At 40.6% G+C, this 21,389-nt stretch overlaps 1 protein-coding gene across 9 annotated transcripts in view; it reads right to left on the bottom strand.

Annotated features, from left to right (window-relative positions):
• Window positions 1-694: 694 nt before the first annotated feature.
• The window catches only part of NAPG (NSF attachment protein gamma), a 38,513-nt gene continuing 17,818 nt past the window's right edge, over window positions 695-21,389 (bottom strand). For 8 of the 9 annotated variants that reach the window (XM_003406386.4, XM_023543985.2, XM_010586854.3 and 5 more), the window contains 4 exons: window positions 6,844-6,922; window positions 4,816-4,895; window positions 4,101-4,230; window positions 695-3,059 (listed from right to left, as the gene is read on the bottom strand). In XM_003406386.4, the coding sequence (XP_003406434.2) occupies window positions 2,913-3,059; window positions 4,101-4,230; window positions 4,816-4,895; window positions 6,844-6,922 (436 nt within the window). In that variant the 3' untranslated portion in view covers window positions 695-2,912. Of the gene's footprint in view, window positions 3,089-4,100; window positions 4,231-4,815; window positions 4,896-6,843; window positions 6,923-21,389 lie in introns of all 9 variants that reach the window. The other variant, XM_023543987.2, reaches the window with a different exon arrangement.

Raw genomic sequence — 21,389 nt, 5'->3', positions numbered from 1 at the left:
CACCAGGTGTCACTGTGCGACCCCATCTACAACAGAGCAGAACACTGCCTGGTCCTGTGCCATCCTCACAATTGTTGCTATGTCAACTAGATGACTAGTAACTGGATGACTAGTATTTTTAAAAGTCTAAATAGTTTAAACCAGTTGCTGTCGAGTCAATTTCAACTCACGGCAGCCCCATGTGTGTCAGCATACAACCGTGCTTCATAGGGTTTTCAGTAGCTGATTTTTTGGAAATAGATCTTCAAGCATTTCTTCTGATGCACCTTGAAAGAGGTGGACTCGAATCTCAGCTTTTCAGTTAGCAGCTGAGTGTGTTAACTGTTTGTGCCATGCTGGAATTTCCCCAAAGAGTTTACAGTAACTCCCAAAGGCACCTAACTTGACTCCCAAAGAGCAGAATCATACAACTGAAAACGACAGACAAAATGCCACTCTTATATAACACACCTGGAATCAAATGGCGCAGTGGTTAACCGGCTGCTAACCAAAAGGTTGGCAGGTCAAATCTAACAGTGGCTCCTTGGAAACCCTATGGGACTGTTCTACTCTGTCCTATAGGGTCACTGGGTTGGAAGCGACTCGATGGCAACAGGTGCGTGTGGTGTGGAATCAAATGAATAATTTAGAAAATGTGTCCTTGGGAAAAAAAAAGGAATTAACCAGCAAAGCTAAATAGTTGAGAAGAGTGAACTTATTTATATAGTTTCAGATTTTATTTTCATAATTATCTTCATATACAAGCAATAATCTGCATTTCCATAACAACATTTAATATTCTACTCATCATAGAGCTGAGAAAGAAATAGGAATAAAGCACAGATTTCATACACAAATAACATACTCTGCACATGTACAAATAAATTCGATCTATTAAATATACTCTGTGGACGGACCTCCCAACCCAACAGAGCACCGACTAACAGGTTCTGGGCATGTTCATGCAGAATGCCACTGTGGCCACAGTGATGATGCTGGAGTTGTGAGAACACCTCTTCCTGCGATGAACAGCAAGCTCTCCGCTTCTCACTATATTCTCAGGATAAAAAATTTACGTTAAGGGAAAAAATAAAATGCAATAAACATGTAAAATATGCTTTTCACTAGATGCCACAGAGAATAACCCTGCCACCAAAGAAATAGCTGCCACACAAGTACTGCGTATTAGTTGTTCAATGTGGGCCGGGGGGTGTGAGGAGGCTGCAGCTGTTTACTGTTTAGGCTCAGCTGCACTGCTGCTACAGGTGGACTTTTTGTTTAGTTTTCAGTATGTAAGAAAAGAATAAAACTAAAAAATAAACCAGAAAACTCCTCAAAGCTGTAATGGGTAATACGGTCTATGAACAGGTGATCTGAAACATCTTTAAAGCACTGCCCAAGTCTGCTTAACAGCTTACGACCTAGCTCAGTTGAGCACTTATTTACGACTACAGAAGCCTCAGAGAGGATCTAAAGGGCAGAGCAGCAACGAGGAGATCTTTGAAACATTAATATGTCTTTAAGTACAAATGCCTAAATACAGCTTTATTCAGATTGTTCAAAGTTAATCATGATGCAATTACTGAAAATAAGCTGCTACCAGCGTAACTCTGCACATAATTCAAGGAATTAAAACATTAGTGTTTTGCATCAGGCCTTCAATAAAGATTTCTCTATCCAAGCACACCTGCAAAATGAGGCTGGTATTCTGTCTAAGCTCTCCCATGGAACGAACTGCGACTAAAACCACTTACGACAATCAACTTTTGCATGTTTTGGAAGTCTAGCAAAACTAAAGAAGCACGCGACACTCAGTGAGGTGTCGTCCAGTACGGCCAGACAGAGTGTGACCAAGCAGGGAACGGCTCAGGCAGCATCTGCCTGTGACTGCACAAATGGCTGTATCCGAGTCTCCTTCCAAATGACAGGGGCCTAAGCCATGCAGGCTGAAAAAAGATTTCTTCGAAAATAACATTTTTGGAAATTACTAAAGGATTAAACCATTGGCAGCACAATGTTCTAAATATACGCCTTTCAAAAGTAATTTCCCCTTTCGTCAAACTTTCTGTATTATACAGCATCTCCCATGTCCAAGTTACAGTCAAATATAATAGTTATGACTCTATATAAATCAGAAATTATTTTGGTGGATAAAGATGTATTTATCAGGATTGATGGAAACATTACCTTTCTTAGAATGCATAAAAAAGGTCTCCAGAGCTTCCAGTTAGTCAAGAACCAAGTAAGTTTGGAGAGTCACTCTTTTTTTTTTTAGGTGAAAGAAATGCCCTGAACTGAAGATATTTACAAAATGATTTAATATGCTACCTTCGAATTTTACGAACGCATGTATAAGACCTTAAATACGTTTTTTAATTGGGCTAAATAATATTGTAAGGCTCAAAATAGCTTCCTGTGCCAATCTTACCTCTGAAAATATTTAATAGTTTAAATGTATATAATATCATGGAGTATAAATTTCCTTTCAAAACAAAATTTTTAGCGCTTATTTTTAGCAGTAAACCTTACTTTTAGCAGCAATTATGAAATAAAACGAAAAGAAACTTCTCCAACAATAAATTATAAGAGCCCAAAAGGAAAGAATATCTATGTCTATTGCTTCACTTGTTTAGAATGTAGTTTGTCTACAATTTGGCTCATAAATTTTAAAACCTACTGCATTAAAACATGACAGTACATTTCTGTTAATTTCTGCTGGTGTCTTAAACTTCTTATCATGAAAAGAAAAATGCTTCACAGGTAAGTGGATACAGATGGGTGATTTGGGAAATGCTAACTGAAAATTACAATCTTTATTAGCATTCAAATAGCTACTGTAATGACGTATGGAATATCCAAAGTTCCAAGTCCATGAAAAGGCATGTCAGAATTTTTCCTTTTCTTCTTCCTTTTCTTTCTTGCGAAGTAAAATGCTAGCACAGTCCTCCTGAGTACTCGTCTTCCTCTTCCTCAGCGGCTGTGGCTGTGGCGCCACTCTCAGGCTTGGCCTGGGGTGTTGCTGGTGATTTCTTCTTGATTCCCCCTCCTGGAACCACCAAACTTAGGCCCAGTTTAGCGTACTGCCAACAATAAAACGTATTCTTAGAAGCTGGAGAATGAGAATAGCCATGAGATGTCTCAACAACAATTATCCCTACAAATACAGATACTAGCCCTCTACCCTCATGAAAGCAAACACTACCACTTAAAGACAGACAACTCCACGTGGCTCAGCCAGCCATCAGGTAATTCACGACCCTGTGTCAGTTACACGCCACAACTGGGAAATGGAGATCATCCGGACATGCCACACTTGTAGGACCATGGAACAAAGGTCTGCTGAGGAAATGTCGCATACGAGCCAGGGACAGATTCTTCCCAAGTATATACAAATTTACAGAAGCCTAGGCAAGAATTTATCCAGAAAAAAACTGTTTCCTCTACATACATCATTATAGAAAACTGAAGGTCTTAAAACTATCTTGCTGGCGTGATGACATTCTAAAGCTGCAACACCAAATTAACAAGTGCTCACAAATCTACCAAAAAAGGGAAATAAAAAGAATACAACTCATACCCGTGGCTCACTGTATGTATGAGGCATCATGTGAAACTTTCTCACACACTGAGAAACACAACAGTCCTGAGAGACAGATACCGTTAGCTCCACTTTCATAGATGAGTGAACTGAGGCTCAGAAATATTTAATTAATAACCTGCATCATACAGCTAGCTGTCACAGAAGTAGGAATCTAACACGTCTCTTTAATTGCACAGGCTACTACATAATGGACCTCTTTCAGGCAGTGAGCCTAAAAGAAACTTCGTACACTAAGCAACTGGTTAGTTGGGAAGCTGTTGAATCTATAGAGGACAAGAGATGGAAGGACAAGCTGAAAAATGAGAAATGGGTGGATAAGTAAAGAGTTGTTAACCCATATGGTTACATCCAAATAACCTAATTTACGATGAAATGCAATGGAAGTGGTTCCTTTCTGACTAGTAGAGCTTGAGGTAAAAACCAGGAGGCAAAGTCTCCTAAGTACAAAGGAGAAAAATAATCTTACTAAAAGCCTCTTTGTTTCAAGTGGAAATAAAACCAACTACAAAGGCCAACTTACGTCATTGTCCATGTACTTGAAAAGCGGAGAGCTGCAGACCTCTGACACCTGGTCTTGGTCTTGCTGGTCGTATCCTTCAAGAAGTTGTTCTAGGGCAGCACAGTCCTCACTCCCACTGAACCCTGGTATGCTACAAGAAACACACTTCACACTTTGGCACCTTCTCCCTAAAAGAATGGTTCTCAACCACAGACCTCTGAGCTGACATCTGGCAACATCTGGAGGCATTTTTGACGGCTACGAGTGAGGGGGTGCTATTAACAGCTAGTGGACAGAGGCTACAGGTACTGTTAAATATCCTAACAACACAGAACAGCCCCCCACAGCAAATAATTATCCAGCCCAAACGTCAACAGTATCGAGACTGAGGCTGCTCTTTTCAAACATCTCAAACAAGAATATCATCTATTCTGATCTTCCTGCAACATACTATCTAAAAACTTTCTTCGTTATTTTTTTCTTAGGAAGCAAATATAACACAATCATTACAGTCATTCACCCCACTAAGTTCTCACAAGAAAAACAGAAAACTAGGCAACGAGTTGTAAAAATTTTGCTGTAAAAGCTGAAATAGTGATCAAGTGCTTCCATTGCTATGAAGATTTATTAGGGGGGAAAAGTTTCACAGCCAGAAACACATGTCTAATCAGCAATCTTAGTTTAAGAAACAGAAATGTTAATTGCCAAGTCAAGCCCAGCTAGCCAAATGTCTTACCTATAGCTCTCCCTGACACACCTTTCTGCAGCCACGTAGTCATTTCTGTGTAGATGAACTAGGACTTGAGCAATTGTTTTCTAAAACAAAAGAGGTGATTACGGCCCAAATTTATATTTATGTAATAAAGCCAATTTCCTGGCAGTAATAAAAACATCTGGAATTTAACATTCAGAGTCTTGGTTTGTATACAGAGAGATTTAAAAACTCTATAGTAACTTCTGCAGGACACCTGAGGGAAAATATCCTAGAATACAGTGCTTCTCAAACTCCAATGTGCATACAAATTACCCAGGATCTTGTCAAAATGCAGACTTCAATATAGTAGGGCTGAGGGAAGCCTCAGATTCTGCCATGTCTAACAAGCTCCCAGGTGGTACCCATACTGCTAGTCTGAGGACCAGACTTTGACTAATGAAGCTTTAGAAAACAAACATCACGCATCTTAAAGAAAATTTCTTTTAAAGCTGTATTTAGATTTCATCTTGAAATTGGAATAAAAAAGTGGGGGGAAGGGAGGTCATAACTCTACAATTAAACTCTGGAATTCTTAGAGACAACACAGGAAAAAGATATACGAATAAAAACTTTGGACAAGAGAAATAATATCATTTATAAGTCAGTAACAAAAGCAGTAATAAGATCAAGGATTTACTGATACAATCTTATCAGCAAAAGAACTCTTCACAAACTGTGTTTCAACCTTTTTATCTCTACACTTCAGATAACTTCGATGAAGCTATCTTCAAGTTCACTGTATCTTTCTTCTATCATCTCTACCATGAAAATAAGCCTACCCAGTATTTTATTTCATATATTTTTCAGTTTTAAGATTTCCATTTAGTTAATTTTTATAGTTTCAATCTTTTCATTCATTTCAACTGTGTTTACCTTACCTCTTGGAGCAGTTATAATAGATGCTCTGAAATCTTTAATAATTCCAACATCTGAGTCACCTCACGGTTTTCTTTTAAAAATTGGTCATATTTTCCTGGTTCTTTATATGTCCAGTAATTTCGGATTATATCCTGGACATTTTTGAATGTTATGCTATATAGACTCTGCTATAATTCTGAGAAGAAACTGATGTTTTTGTTTTAGCTGGCACTCCTCCCAATTATGTTCAGACTGCACGTTTGGGCTCACGTTTGCTGGGTGGTGGTTCTTAGTTCAAAGCCCCTGCTATGCTGCTTTGGGTCTGTCTCACACACGATACTTGGGCAGTGGTTTAAATCTTATTTCAGTTTTTGAAACTCTGCATTCCTATTTGGGCCTATTTTGTGTTAGTCTGGGACTTCGTGGTGGTGGTTTAAAATCTTATTTCAGTTCTCAAAGCCTTTGCTATGCTTTTAGTGGGGAGTGAACCCAACACTTACATGGATCCACATATAAACTTGGGGGTTCCCGTTTCCAGTTCCCTCCTTTCTGAATTTTTCCTTTGTTCTCTCAGCTCCCAGGTTCTCTGGTCAAAGGGATTACATTTCTTCTGGAGTTTTAGCTGCTGTAGCTCCACAACAAGGGTCCATTACTGCTGTAGCTCTACAGCTAGGGCCTCTCCTCGGAGTAAAGCCAGAAGAGGAGAAAAATGGGGCCTCCTTTCCCAGTTCCTCTGGTTAGAAAGATGGGATTTCTTTAAGAGTTGTAGCTGCTAGAGCCTCTGCTGCCCAGCTCCGTAACTGGAGGTTTGTCTAAAGATAACGACGTATAAGAAAATAGAAGGAAAAAATCTGGGAAACACACTCTCAGATGCTTCTCCAAGTTTTCACTCCCCTCCACAATTCACCTGCTTTTATTACTTTCCAGAGTTCCCTGGCGGTTGCTTTTTGTTTTTAGCCCAGAAGTTTTAGTTATAACCAGCAGGACAGAGAGAAGCTATAGTGGACTTATTCCATCTAAGTCAGAAATAGAAGCCCATAAAGTATTATTTTACAAAAATATACAAATATACATAGAATCCTTTCTAAGTATTTACACCAATATGAAAAATTATCTAATGTAAAGCTAAAAATGAAAATTTTTAAAGAATACCTTATAACATGTTGGATAATTCTCAATTTCCTTATAAATATTTTTTTCTTTCTGAATAGAGAGTGCCGCCTCATCAAACCTAAAGACAAAACAAAGAAATGTTAAGCAAAGCAGGTCTAAACAACTTATGGTAGTGGTCACCTTTGTAATGTATTTAATGTTACAGATTTGAGAGAAACAAAGAAGACATGAGGCATTTTAGCAACTGCACCATAACTGATGCTCTGCTTATCAGACTTGTCTTTTAAATACCCGGTTCCCTCTTTTAGGCATCAAGCTGACAGGCAAAACAAAAGAACTTAAGTATGTGTTACTTCAAATGAGGATTTTTACCTTTGGTAAGGGTCATTCATTAATGAGTGATCAAATTCAACAAAGTGCTTGGTGAAATATATCAGGGACAATTCTAGAGCTAATTACTTCAGATTTATTTCCCTCCAATGAAAAGGCCATTCAGAAGCCCCAAGAACACTCTCCTCCCCTGCTGAACAATCATTTCTCCCACCTTTGCTCTCATCACTCCCTACCCCACTGATGACTCAGTTACCCTTACCAAGCCCCACTATGCCTAAAAGGGCAGCAATGGAGGGAAGCCAAGTTAGAGGGCTAGAAAAAAGTCCTTCCTGCCATCTTTGATCTTCAGCATTCATTATTCTTCTATCCACTCTCACACATTTTCTTCTTCTATTATACCCAGATGAGAGAATGAAGAGGAAAAGCAGCACCAAAAATTTTCCCTGAAACCCACCAAAACCCTAATCCTTTCTTAGCTCTGTGGTCCTAATTCCATCATACTATAACCAGATTTTCATCTCCTTGTTAAATTCTATTATTTTCTTAATTCCAGGGCTCCCTTACTAGCATCTAACTCCTGACTGGATGAATTTTGCAGTCTTCACCCATTTCTTTCATCCCAATGAAGAGTCAGAGGCTATCGTTAGTAACTCCAGTGTCTTGATGTTGCAAAGTTCACACAACTCAAAAGTTGAAAAGGGCAAGGAGTCTGCACTGTTACGGATACAGAGGTGAGAGGTGTACTACTGTAACCCAAATTAAAAATACAAAAATGTTGTATTATATGCTCTGTTTTTTGTATATTAATATTTTTTAAGTGCATATATACAAATACACAGTGGTTTGATTTATAGTAATATTGTTACACTGTAATTTAAACTGAATTTCTGTGGGCTGCCAAGGCAACCCAGTGCTTCATAAAATACTGTTCATTATAGAAATGCATTCTGAATTTCCAAAGATCAACTCAATAATTTTCTGGAAAAAAGTCAGCTTCTAAATTGGTATGTGTCTTAGACTGGGTTTGCTAGAGAAGCAAAACCAGTGAAGCATATACATGTGTGTATATATATATGCACACTTACACATACATATATATAAATTTATCTCAAGGAAACAGCTAACACAGTTGTAGAGACTGGCAAGTCCCAAGTCCATGGGTCAGCTGTCAGGCTGGAGGCTTCTCCTGGCTCACACAACTTCAAGGGCTGACAAACCCAAGACCAGCAGGTAATAACACAGGTCCCTAGCTCAAATCTCAAGAACCAGAGGTCAGATGATGATCAGCCAGATGCAGGATCCAGAGCAAGTGAGTGAGCTTTGCCAGGATGTCCATATATACTGGATGCAGGCCACAACCTGGGGAAAATTCTCATTACAACAAATTGGCTGATCACATGAGATCACAACATGGAGAATGAGTACATCATTATATAACTGCCAAAATGCATAACTTTCAATCTACATCATTACATAACTGCCAAACCACTGAGAATCATGGCCCAGCCAAGTTAAGACACAACGTTAACCGTCACAGTCCACCCCTTCTCAACTTGGCACCTGTACACATCTCCTTAAACCATACACAATCTCTGAAGACATTTACACAGTCATACTTGCACCTAAAATGATACAACTAACATGTATATAACCAAAAAATGCATTAGTACCATTTACATATTTTCCAAGTGAAGAAAACAAAAATATTTGATGCACGCATATGAGAAAAAAATACTCATAGTAATTATAGTCCTTATTACTGCAACTGGTCACATGGCCATAACTGGTATTTAGAACTACCTTCTTCCTCCACCCATTTCATGTTCCCTTTTCCTGCAAAGCAAATACCACAGCTGGTCATGGTTCTTTGCCTGCTGGGGGTGACCCAAACCATCACTCCTGAAGGGTCTGGGCCATTAGTAGTCAAGTTGGACTCGTAGTTTTCCACTGACTTTAATCACAGGACATGGTAGTACTAAGAGACACACAAAATGATCTTCTGTATTTCAAACATAATCTTCCTCGCCTCCATATGCAACACCAATCCAATTTCCTCTTGGTAGTCAGGATCAATCACACCAGCCAATATGGTAACTCTCTTCTTTGCCTGTTGATTCATAGGCAAACTGGCTGGGTGGCATTCTTAACTTCTAGTTCAATAGAATTCGTGTTGTGTCACCAGGACGGTGCATTCCTCCCTTTGGAATAGTGTGGCAGGGACAGGAAGCAAACATTTTGTGAGTAGGTCACTACAGATAATAATGAGTGGTACCACTCCCATTTCTGCTCCTTAGTTCCTGGAACCACGAATCCTGGCTATGGGAGAAACAGCACCATACACTGGATACTGGTTTAGAGCACATACAGTCTCCTGTAGAACATTGCTCCAACACTGCGAAGTACCGCCACCTAAGAGGCACTGTAATTGTGTCTTTAGGAGGCTATTCCATCATTCTATCAAGCCAGCTGCTTCAGGATGATGGGGAACATGCTAACAATAGTGAATTCCATAAGCATGGGCCCACTGACACAGTTCATTTGGTGTGAAGTGAGTCCCTTGATCTGAGGCAATGCTGTGTGTGATATCACGATGGTGGATAAGACATTCTGTGAGTGCATGGATGGTAGTTTTGGCAGAAGCATTAAGTGCAGAGAAGGCAAATTCGTATCCAGAGTGCCTATTCCATTAAGAAAGAAAGGCTGTTCTTTCCATGATGGAAGCCGTCCAATGTAATCAACTTGTCACCAGATTGCTGGCTGATCACCTCTAGGAATGGTGCCATTTCAGGCCTCAGTGTTGGTCTCTGCTACTGGCAGACTGGGCAGTCAGTAGTGGCTATAGTCAAGTCTGCCTTTGTAAATGGAAGTCCATGTTGCTGAGCCCATGCATAACCTTCATCCCTACCACCATGGCCCCTTTGCTCAAGAGACCATTGGGCAATGATGGGAGTGGATGGAGAAATAGGATGACGGGTTTCCACAAACCATGTCATCCTATCCACTTGTTAAAATTCTGCTCGGCCAACATTACCCTGTGGTGAGCATTCACATAAGACACCAATAACTTCACTTCTTTAGCCCATTAAGGGAGGCCTATCTCACACCTCTTCTCCCTATCACCTTGTCATCAATTTCCCAATCACACTGGTTCCATGTCCCTGACCATCCAGCCAAACCACTGGTCACAGTCCATGAATCACTAGACAATTGTGTATCTACCCACTTCTAATTGTCTTAGTAATCTAGTGCTGCTATAAGAGAAACACCACGAGTGGATGGCTTTAATAAAGAGAGGTTTATTTCCTCACAGTAAAGTAGGCTAAAAGTCCAAAATCAAGGTGTCAGCTCCTGGGGAAGGCTTTCTCTGTCAGCTCTGAAGGAAGGTCCTTGTTCTCAATCTTCCCATGGTTGAGGAGCTTCGCAGGCACAGGGACCCAGGTCCAAAGGACTCGCTCTGCTCCTGGCACTGCTTTCGTGGTTGTATGAGGTCTCCAACTCTCTGCTTGCTTCCCTTTCCTTTTATCTCTTGAGAGATAAAAGATGGTGCAGGCCACACCCCAGGGAAACTCCCTTTACACTGGATCAGGGATGTAACCTGGTAAGGGTGTTACAATCCCACCCGAATCCTCTTTAACATAAAATTACAATCACAAAATGGAGGACGACCACAGAATACTTGGAATCACTGCCTAACCAAGTTGACACACTTTGGGGGGGACATAATTCAATCCATGACACCTTGTAAGTACAGCAAACATCCAGGTGCACTGCTCAAAGTTCTGCTCATTGGGAGGATTTGCCTTCATCACAGTCCTTGAGGGAGGCTGCAGAAAGCACCTGTAGTGCTGCCACTGCTGACTTCCAAGTGGTGCCTGCATATTGCACAGAACCATCTGTAAATGAGGCACGAGTTTTCTCTTCCTCAGTCAACTGATCACATAAGGACCTCCATGTGCAGACGACGAGAGTTGAGGTAATGTGACAGGAATGGAGACCATGGGCATTTGGGCCACCTCCTCATGCAACTTACTGGTGGCTTCAGGTCCTGCTTGGGCCCAATCTCGTATATACCACTTCCATTTAATGATGGAGTGCTGCTGTGCATGTCTGACTTTATTGCTCTGTGGGTCAGATAACACCCAGTTCATGGGCAGTTTATGCTGCATGGTGACTTGGTGGCCCATGATTAAGCATTTAGTCCCTACTAAGGCCCAACTGGAAACCCTGGTGGCATAGTGGTTAAGCACTACGGCTGCTAACCAAGAGGTCAGCAGTTCAAATCTACGAGCTGCTCCTTGGAAACCTTATGGGGCAACTAGTTCTACTCTGTGCCATAGGGTCACCATGAGTTGGAATTGACTCAACGGTAATAGGTTTGGTTTTTTTCTTTTTGGTTAGCACGCAAATGTTTAATCAGTAAGTCCAGAGTCACTGACCCTTCTTCCTTACTAGGTCCAACCAGCATAACGTCATCAATATAACAGACCAATGTGACGCCTTGTGGAAGGGAAAGGTGATCAAGGTTCCCACAGACTAAGATCTGACAGAAGGCTGGAGACCTGATATACCCCTGATGTAGGACAGTGAAGGTACATTTCTGTCCTTGACAGCTAAAGGCAAACTGCTTCTGTTGATCCTTTGAAACACATATGAAGAAAAGGCATCAGCCAGATCAATAGCTGCATACCAGGTACCAGGAGATGTATAAATTTGCTCAAGCTATGAAACCATATCTGAAACAGCAGCTGCAACTGGAGTCACCACCTGGTTAAATTTACGATAATCCACAGTCATTTTTTAAGATCCATTTGTTTTTTGCACAGGCCAAATAGGTGAGCTGAATGGGGATGTGGTGGCAACTACCAATCCTGCATCTTTAAAGTCCTTGATGGTGGCAGTAATCTCTGCAATCCCTCCAGAAATGTAATACTGCTTTTAGTTTACTATTTTCCCAGGTAGGGGCAGTTCTAATGGCTTCCCCTTAACTTTTCCTACCTTAACAGCCCTTACTTCACCTGTAAGGGATCCAATGTGCATGTTCTGCTAGTTGCTGAGTGTATCTGTTCCAATTATGCATTTTCAAACTGGTGAAATCACTACAGGATGGGTTCGGGGACCCCACTGGAACCACTGTGAGACAAACCTAGGCTAAGACTCTATTAATAACCTGACCTCCGTATGCCCCCCATTCTGACTGGTGGGCCACAGTGACTTTTTGGGTCTCCTGGAATTATTGTCTGTTCAGAGCCAGTATCCAGGAATGCCTGAAAAGTCTATTTATTTCCTCTACCCCAATGAACTGCCACTCTTGTAAAAGGCTGCAGACTCCTTTGGCAAAGACTGGGAAAAAAATAACAGTATAAATTTTCGACAGTGTAGTGGGTTTCTTCCTCAAGAATACCCGGTCTCCCCTTCATTCAAGGGGTTGTGGATTTGTAAACTCGCTAAAGTCTGGAAATGGAGGGGCCGTGTCTATTCTGGCAATTCAAGTTAGACTGCTGTTCACTTGACCTAGAATTCTCCAGCTTATATCCCTAAAAAAAAAACAAAAACAAAAAACCTTTGCCATTAGTCCATTCCGACACATAGTGACACAGATCAAGTAAACATTTAGCAGATTTTCCATCTATTTCACTCCTAGGGACAACATGACTAAATAACAAACACCATAAGTCAATCTGAGTCAGATTATTCTGATTAGTGCTCTGATTTTGCTGTCCATTATGGTAACCACGCCCACCTTGTCTTTGTCAATTGAGTGCTGCCACTTGGCCCTTACCACCACGGGGTCCAATTAGCCACATTGTAATTACGTGTCTTAATTCAGTTAGGGCAGTTTCCACTGTCAAATCTGACTTACACAAAATAGCAATCAAAATATCTTCAAGGATGTTGGGGCTCCCTTAACAAACTTGTTCCTCACCGTGGTGTTAAAGGTGTGTCCTCTGGGTACTCCATGTGTCTGTGGGTCTAACCTGATAAATCCACTCTAACATGCCAATTTCCCTAAGTGTTTGGACACCTTCTTCTACCGTATATCAAGACAGGTCTGATATTTCAACTTGATTCAGTGTAGGCCACTGCATAATCCATGCTTCACTGAACCAACCAACCAAATAAAAATAACCTTTTCTTACCTCTCTAGCTGAGACGCTGAATGAAGGATCTGTGCTTAATGAGCTCATATCAATAAATTCTGGCTGATCCAACTTTCTTTTTCTTGTACCATTAACCCGTATCTTTAATAGCCACTCCCACGCATATTCCCCAGATTTCTGTGTGTACATACTAGAAAACTCAGGCAGTTCTTCTGGAGTGTAGTGTACCTCCTCCTGGGTCATACTCTATACTTCGCCTTTTGGGGCTCACGGGGACATAAGTCTAGTTATAGGTCTACAAGCAAAAATGAGTGGTGGGGATAGGTCATGGGAACATTCAGCAGTGGGTTGTAAGGCATCTACCCCAGGCAATGCCCCAGGCAATGACTCAGACTCCGATCTGGTGACAACTCAGACAAAGACTCTTCAGACACAGCTGGGTTAATCTCATCAGATGGGGGTGGAAGAGCTAATGGTTTTATTTTGGAGTGTGGCTTACCAGACAAAGATGGAGTAATATCTTCGGATGGGAGAAAGAGGCTGGTTCTGTTGGCAGGAGTGATTTAGCGGAATTTAGGGGTTCAATGTCCCCAGCTTCCTGATTATCTGCCTATATGTTCCCATCCCAGGATTCTGGGTCCCATTTCTTTGCAATGAATGGCCTTATTTTAACTTCAGACGCGTTCTACGTCGGCAATTTGGTTGGTGTTGTAATTCTGCCACTCTTACGGTAAAATTCTGGAACTGGCTTTCGACAATACCAGTTGTGTTACCACAAGAAATAAAGCTTGCTTGCAGGGCACAAGTGACAACTTTGAGGTCTTTTATACGGCGCTTGAGCTCTAACTCTGAAGCCCTGAGCTCACCTCTTTCTTTCACCACTTTGCCTAGCACAAGTAGGACCAAGCAATCAGCTTCCCTATACTTCTCATTCCGACAAAATTGTAGAAAAGTACCAAACATGTGATCATCAAGAGCCTCACTTCTCACCAATACTTGATCTACTGTGGTAATATTTTACGTGTTAATATTATCACGTGTCTTAGTCATCTAGTGCTGCTTATAACAGAAATACCACAAGCGGATGGCTTTAATAAAGGGAAATATACTTCTTCACAGTAAAGTAGGCTAAAGGTCCAAATTCAGTGTGTCAGCTCCAGGGGAAGGCTTTCTCTCTCTGTAGGCCTTCTCATCAATCTTCCCTCAGACTAGGACTTTCTGCATACAGGGACCCTGGGTCCAAAGGACGCACTCTGCTCCTGGCACTGCTTTCTTGGTGGTATGAGGTCCTCTCTGCTCACCTCCCTTTCCTTTTTATCTCTTGAGAGATAAAAGGTGGTGCAGGCCACACCCCAGGGAAACTCCCTTTACATTGGATCAGGGATGTGACCCAGTAAGGGTGTTACAATTCCACCCTAATCCTCTTTAACATAAAAGTACAATCACAAAATGGAGGACAACCACACAATACTGGGAATCATGCCCTAACCAAGTTGACACACATTTCTGGGGGACACAATTCAATCCATGACACCACCTCACACCATGGATTAGCAGTGCCTTCTTCATTACTCGAGGCTGAGTCCTCAGCACCTTTAAGACTAGTCAGACTTGAGAACCAAGTTAGAAAACTCATCCTTATGCTTGTGTTTCTCTAGAACCACTCTCGGTACCAAACATCTTAGGCTGGATTTTCTAGAGAAGTAAAACCGGTGAAGTGTGTATATATAGAGAGATTTGTTCCAAGGAAATGGTTCACATTGTAGAGGCTGGCAAGTTCCAAGTCCATGGTCAGGTGTCAGACTGGAGGCTTCTCCTGACTCACGTAACTGCAGGGGTTGGTGAACCCAAGATCGATAGGTCAGATGACAGGCTGCTAGCTCATGCGCAAAGAGGGAAACTCCCCTTACAACTCATTGTCTGATCACATCATAGAGGATCTCTATATCATCACATAACTACCAAATTAAAACATTACGTTAACTGCTGAAGTACATCATTACATAATTGCCCAAGTACACAATTATATAACTTCCAAGCCACTAAGAATCATAGCCCAGCCAGCTGACACACAACCTCAACCATCACAGTATAGCAGCAAAATTCTAAGACAGTCCCCAAGATTCCCACCCCCTCCTATATACTCATATACACTCCCTGTATAATCTCCCCTTGAGTGTGGGTACAACCTCTGAATATGATGGGCTATCACTCTAATGATTAGGATACCAATCAGCTGACTCTGAGCTAATCAAAAAGGAGGTTATCTGTATGGGCCTGGTCTAATCAGGAGAATACTTAAAAGGGACTAGGCCCTTCCTGCAGCTAGAGAAATGGAAAGTTACAGAGACATGCTACTGGTGACCTCAAAAAAGAAGCAAACTACCATGCTGTCAAGTGCCTACGGGAGCCACAGGACAAGGAACTGCAGGAGACCTTTAGGAGCTTAGAGTGGTCCTTGGACAACAGCTAGCAAGAAAACAAGGACCTCAGTCATACACTTACAAGGAAATGAATTCTGCCAACACCAGTGAGGTAAGAAGAGGACCCTGAACCTCAGATGAGATGGCGGCCCCATCTGATACCTTGATTTTAATATTATGTGACCCTGAACAGAGAACTCAGCTATGTTGTGCCTGGACTCCTGATCTACAGAAACTGTTAGATAATAGATGGGTTTTAAGCTGCTAGTTTTGTGGTAATTAGTTATGCAAAAATAGCAAACTAATACTGTGGGGACTACATTTATAACTGGAACCATGAGCTTACCACAGAGCCTGTACTATAAATTAAATCAGAATATTCTCTGAACATAATGTCCAGGTTATATCATTCTACTAGGAATCTCACTATTTTAAGCTTTTTTATATATTTAATTGTAAAAGCTACATTCTTCACACACGTTGTCTATTTCCTTGACATAAAAATAGCATTTCCATGTGCTAATAGTGAACGAGCAAAACGTCATCCAGTAGAAGTACTGTACGTTTATATGGGTTTGGCGATCTGCTCCTGTGAAGATTACAGCCAAGAAGACCCCATGGAGCAGTTCTACTCTTTAACACACAGGGCCATGAGCTGGAATCAACTTGACAGCAACGGATTTGGTATTTCTAGTTTTGGGTGTCAAAAAAACTGATTAATTTTGCTAAAAGTCCATGGCACCGGCATATAAAGCTACCTTTTTCAAATGTTTCCAGGAATGATTTGTTACTTGTTATAATGAAACAGAGATAACTTCAATTTCCCCATCAGGTAATTTCTACATTGTCATAACAAAATAAAATGTATCTGGTTTTACTTGAAAAGAGGATAAATTCTTTTTATCTCCCTGTATTTCAAAAAAAGAATTAGACCCAAATAAAATAAAATATAAGCTCCACAGAAATTACGTGCATATGAAAGGACCTCATTTCATTCCCAGCTTTCAAGTGACACTTTCCTCAGAATGATGCGAACTCTTCCTCTGGCCCCAACTATCTCCTGAACTTCAAAATATATTTTCAACTCTTTATAAAACATTTCAGCCTTTCACCATATTCCCAACTAATCTTATTATTATTACTGATAAGCCTGTTTCTATATTTTTCACCTCAGTTATTGATGGATTTACAATGAACAGGACACACTTACAGAAGACAGAAACTTAATGATTATCTTCAATTAGTACACCCCTCACCAAAAAAGAAGAAAAGCACATATACACACACACACAGAGTCCTCCTTACATTTAGAATCTAAAGAAGTCTCAACCAATCTGCAGGGAGGAAGCACTTTTCATTGCTAAGTGAGTCTTAAGTTGGGGCACAGGATTGGTTATGGAGTAGGATTCTCCTCCTTGTTGGAAACACTGCAGAGCTCTGGATTAGCGTTCAATGAGAGTTAACCACAGGGTACCCAACCTACTCATTTGCTTCAAGTCTTCCCTAGAAGGAACAGGGATGTAAATCTTACCTGTAAGTCACAACCAGCTTGTTGAAAAGGCCTTTTCTAAGAGTGAACAAGCACTGGTTCAGTATTAACTTTAAGGTCCTCCAAGAGGCAGCCGTGGTGACACAGTGGTTAAGAGCTCAGCTGCTAACCAAAAGGTTGGCAGTTCAAATCCACCAGCCAATCCTTGGAAACCCTATGGGGCAGTTCTATTCTGTCCTATATGGTCACTATGAGTCAGAATCAACTTGATGGCAACTGGTTGGTTTTGGTTTTTTAGAGGCTTCCTAAATAAAATTCTGAATCATTTCTGAATTATGGTTCTCCAGAAATGAAGGAAAAGCAAGAGACTAATATAAATAAAAATATAAATATAAAAAGTCCTGGTGGTGCAACGATTAAGTGCTCAGCTGCTAACTAGAAGGTTTGCAGTTTGAACCTACCCAGCCGCTCCACAAGAACAAGAGCTGGTGATATGCTCCTGTAAAGATTACACCCTAGAAAACACTATGGGGCTCTTTTACTGTCACACGCGGTCACTATGAGTTGAAAATCAATTCAACAGCACCTAACAACAATATGAATATACCAAGTATATCATTTAATTTTGCTAATTTATAACTTAAACTATAACTAAGGATTAAATCTTAGTCTTACATTAATGTAAAACATAAATGTATTAACTTAATATAACAAGCATGAAATTTAAATTTTCATGCCATGTTCCATAAAAAAAATTTTTTTTTTGTAGATGTTATTTGTGTAAAGCATAAAATTACCACCTGTTTTGAGTTCTTTTAGGCATTTAATAGCCTCCCATCAGATTGTAATCTAAATACATATTCAAGATACTCAAATATTACATAAATTTTATCACAATCTTTCCATTAGTATAAACTTTTCAAGTTTTTCCTTACCCTGCACTACTGAAATTCCTGTTACAAATGCTGTGCCAAAAAAAAACCCAACAAACCAAACCAGTTGCCGACAAGTCAATTCCGACTCATAGTGACCCTGTAAGACAGAGCAGAACTGCCCCATAGGGTTTCCAAAGAGTGGCCAGTGGATTTGAACTGCCGATCTTTTCGTTAGCAGCCAAAACTTTAAATTCCTTCATACTATAAGTATGCAGTGATACTTTTCAAAATATATCCATTTCTACATACTCCTGAATAAATTTAAATCAGTTTTTACAGTTATATAATTCATAAAGTATATTCCCATAAAATTAATTTTGTTCAAATACTCTATAAAATTTTATAATTTTAAAATGTAATTTACTAAGAAAAAAAAAGGCATTAAAACAAATTCACAAAATAAAAGACCACATTAGTTGCCCAGATTTATAAATATCCAACTTTAAAACACACTTATGCAACAGTCTCACTCTGGTGCTCATTCCATTCAGTGCCTTCTGCTCCACTGACAGTTGGAAGAAACCGCAGGTCTTGTCTTAAAAATCACAGTTCTCATTACACATGTCAAAACCAACTGGTAACTGTTTTAGAATGATGTTGGCCACCACCCCAGTGGAGCTCTCAGAGGAACATATATATGTAGTTATATATGTAGTTGGAGAAAGCTCTCCAGTTCTCCGTGAGCAGACTTGGGCTGCCCTCCTCTCCCCTTTGCTACTTCCCCTATGAAAAACACAGTTTTAGGCAATCTATTGTTTGAGACGCCAAGAAAAAAGGTGTGAAAAGCAGGAGTACTTTAGTGTGGCTGAAACACAGCAGACTTCCATTCAGGGCTGTTCTCACCTTCTGCCTTCGACCTCCAATACCATGAGTGGGGTCCTACAGTAAGGGGCCCAGGACTCTATAAGCATTGGGAACCGTGGGAGAGGGCCGCTAGGAAGTGGGAATAAGAAAAGGAGGAAAAAGTATGCCAAAACTTGCCTCCTATCTGCTCTGTAGAGGAAAGTAAAAGCCATTATTCTATACTGCAGGGCCTCTGCTCATATGAGTCAGAATCCAGGTAAGACCTTAGAGTTCAGCAATTTTGCAACAGCCTGGGAGCCATCACCATTATCAGTTTTGTTTCCATGAGAAACACTCTCGGAGACTAAACTTTTTAGACCACCATTCACAATCTAGGAATCGCATGAGTTAGCATTTCAGTCCCTTTGATTTCTGGGAAGCCATGATTACTAAGATGAATAAAGGTAGTGGCCTAAGGCTGATTTATAAATTAAATTTTGTCACATGCTTTAATAAAGAAGTCTTGAACACACAAAAAATTGTTACTCTATTTAGACCCAAAAAATAAATAAATAAAAAATAATCCATGAAAGAAGGTCCTACAAAGTAGTGTATCTAAATGAGAATGTTTAATAGTTATTCATTATAGATTCATTTATTCTGACGCTATGCTAAACCTGTCTGAATAGGCTATGCGTTGGAATCGACTCGACGGCACACAACAACAGTAGTCTCCACGAAGAAAACAATTAATTCAGTCTCAGAAAGCAATCAACAGATTCTTCTTCAGTCATTTGTTTTTGATTCATTGGCAAAACATACCTGTGTCTCTTCTCTCACTGGACAGCTATTGGCAAGTTTCAATCAAGATACCTACTTTCAAACTTAGAGTCTCCAAAAAGTGTTTATATTAAAATATGATTAAGTGAGATCTTGGCAAACAGAATTTTATTACTGAAATTGTTCATTAAGCTTAAATTGAGGTGAAGTTTAAAAAAAAAGGGAGGGTATCTAATAGGACTCTACCTTTCTGGATCCAGCTATTGGTACCTTAGGACTTAAGTTTAAATAATAACAAATTAAATGCCCTACTTAATGACACTATTTGGCTGTTAAGATCCTGCCCAATTTTCACGGGTGAGCATTTAGCATACCCGGTCATTTATGCCCCTATATATGATTCTCAGGAAACCCTGGTGGCGTAGTGGTTAAGTGCTATGGCTGCTAACCAAGAGGTGAGCAGTTTGAATCTGCCAGGCACTCCTTGGAAACTCTACGGGGCAGTTCTACTCTGTCCTACAGGGTTGCTATGAGTCGGAATTGACTCGACGGCAGTGGTTTTGGTTTTGGGTTTATATGATTCTCAAGAGACAGACATCATAATCTAATCAAATGACAGATCAAGAAAACTAAGAAAACTGCTCTCATGCTGCTGAGTCAAGTTTTTACTGCTAGCAGCACAATGAACAATAAATTTTAACATTAGACTACAGCAGAACAGCAGGTATCTTTTAATATTTAATTAAATGTGCCTGGGTGGCACATGGCACAAGTGGTTTACGCTCAACTAACCTAAAGGTTGGCAGTTCAAACCTACCCAGATCACAAGGAAGAAAGGTGTGGCCATCTGTTACCATAAAGATTACAGCCAAAACTCAACATTGTAAATATGTCTGTTCTACCAAAAATGATCTATAGATACAATGCAATTCTGATCCAAATTCCAGTGACTTTTTTTTTTTCATTAACTTTTATTGAGCTTCAAGTGAACGTTTACAAATCAAGGCAGAGTGTCACATATATACACCTTACTCCATACTCTCACTTGCTCTCCCCCTAATGAGTCAGCCCTTCCAGTCTCTCCTTTCCTGACAATTTTGCCAGCTTCCAACTCTCTCTATCCTCCCATCCCCCCTCCAGACAGGAGATGCTAACACAGTCTCAAGTGTCCACCTGATATAAATAGCTCACTCTTCATCAGCATCTCTCTCCTACCCACTGTCCAGTCCCTTCCATGTCTGATGAGTTGTCTTCAGGAATGGTTCCTGTCCTGGGCCAACAGAAGGTTTGGGGACCATGACCGCCGGGATTCCTCTAGTCTCAGTCAGACCATTAAGTATGGTCTTTTTGTGAGAATTTGGGGTCCGCATCCCACTGATCTCCTGCTCCCTCAGGGGTTCTCTGTTGTGCTCCCTGTCAGGGCAGTAATCAGTTGTGGCCAGGCACCAACTAGTTCTTCTGGTCTCAGGATGATGTAGGTCTCTGGTTCATGTGGCCCTTTCTGTCTCTTGGGCTCTTAGTTATCGTGTGACCTTGGTGTTCTTCGTTCTCCTTTGATCCAGGTGGGTTGAGACCAATTGATGCATCTTAGATGGCCGCTTGTTAGCGTTTAAGACCCCAGACGCCACATTTCAAAGCGGGATGCAGAATGTTTTCATAATAGAATTATTTTGCCAATTGACTTAGAAGTCCCCTTAAACCATGGTCCCCAAACCCCTGCCCTTGCTCCGCTGACCTTTGAAGC

Source organism: Loxodonta africana, chromosome 11 (assembly GCF_030014295.1).
Source record: "Loxodonta africana isolate mLoxAfr1 chromosome 11, mLoxAfr1.hap2, whole genome shotgun sequence".
Taxonomy (NCBI): domain Eukaryota; kingdom Metazoa; phylum Chordata; class Mammalia; order Proboscidea; family Elephantidae; genus Loxodonta; species Loxodonta africana.
Note: the sequence above shows the minus strand (reverse complement) of the source record. Positions and strands in the feature narration are given on the sequence as shown.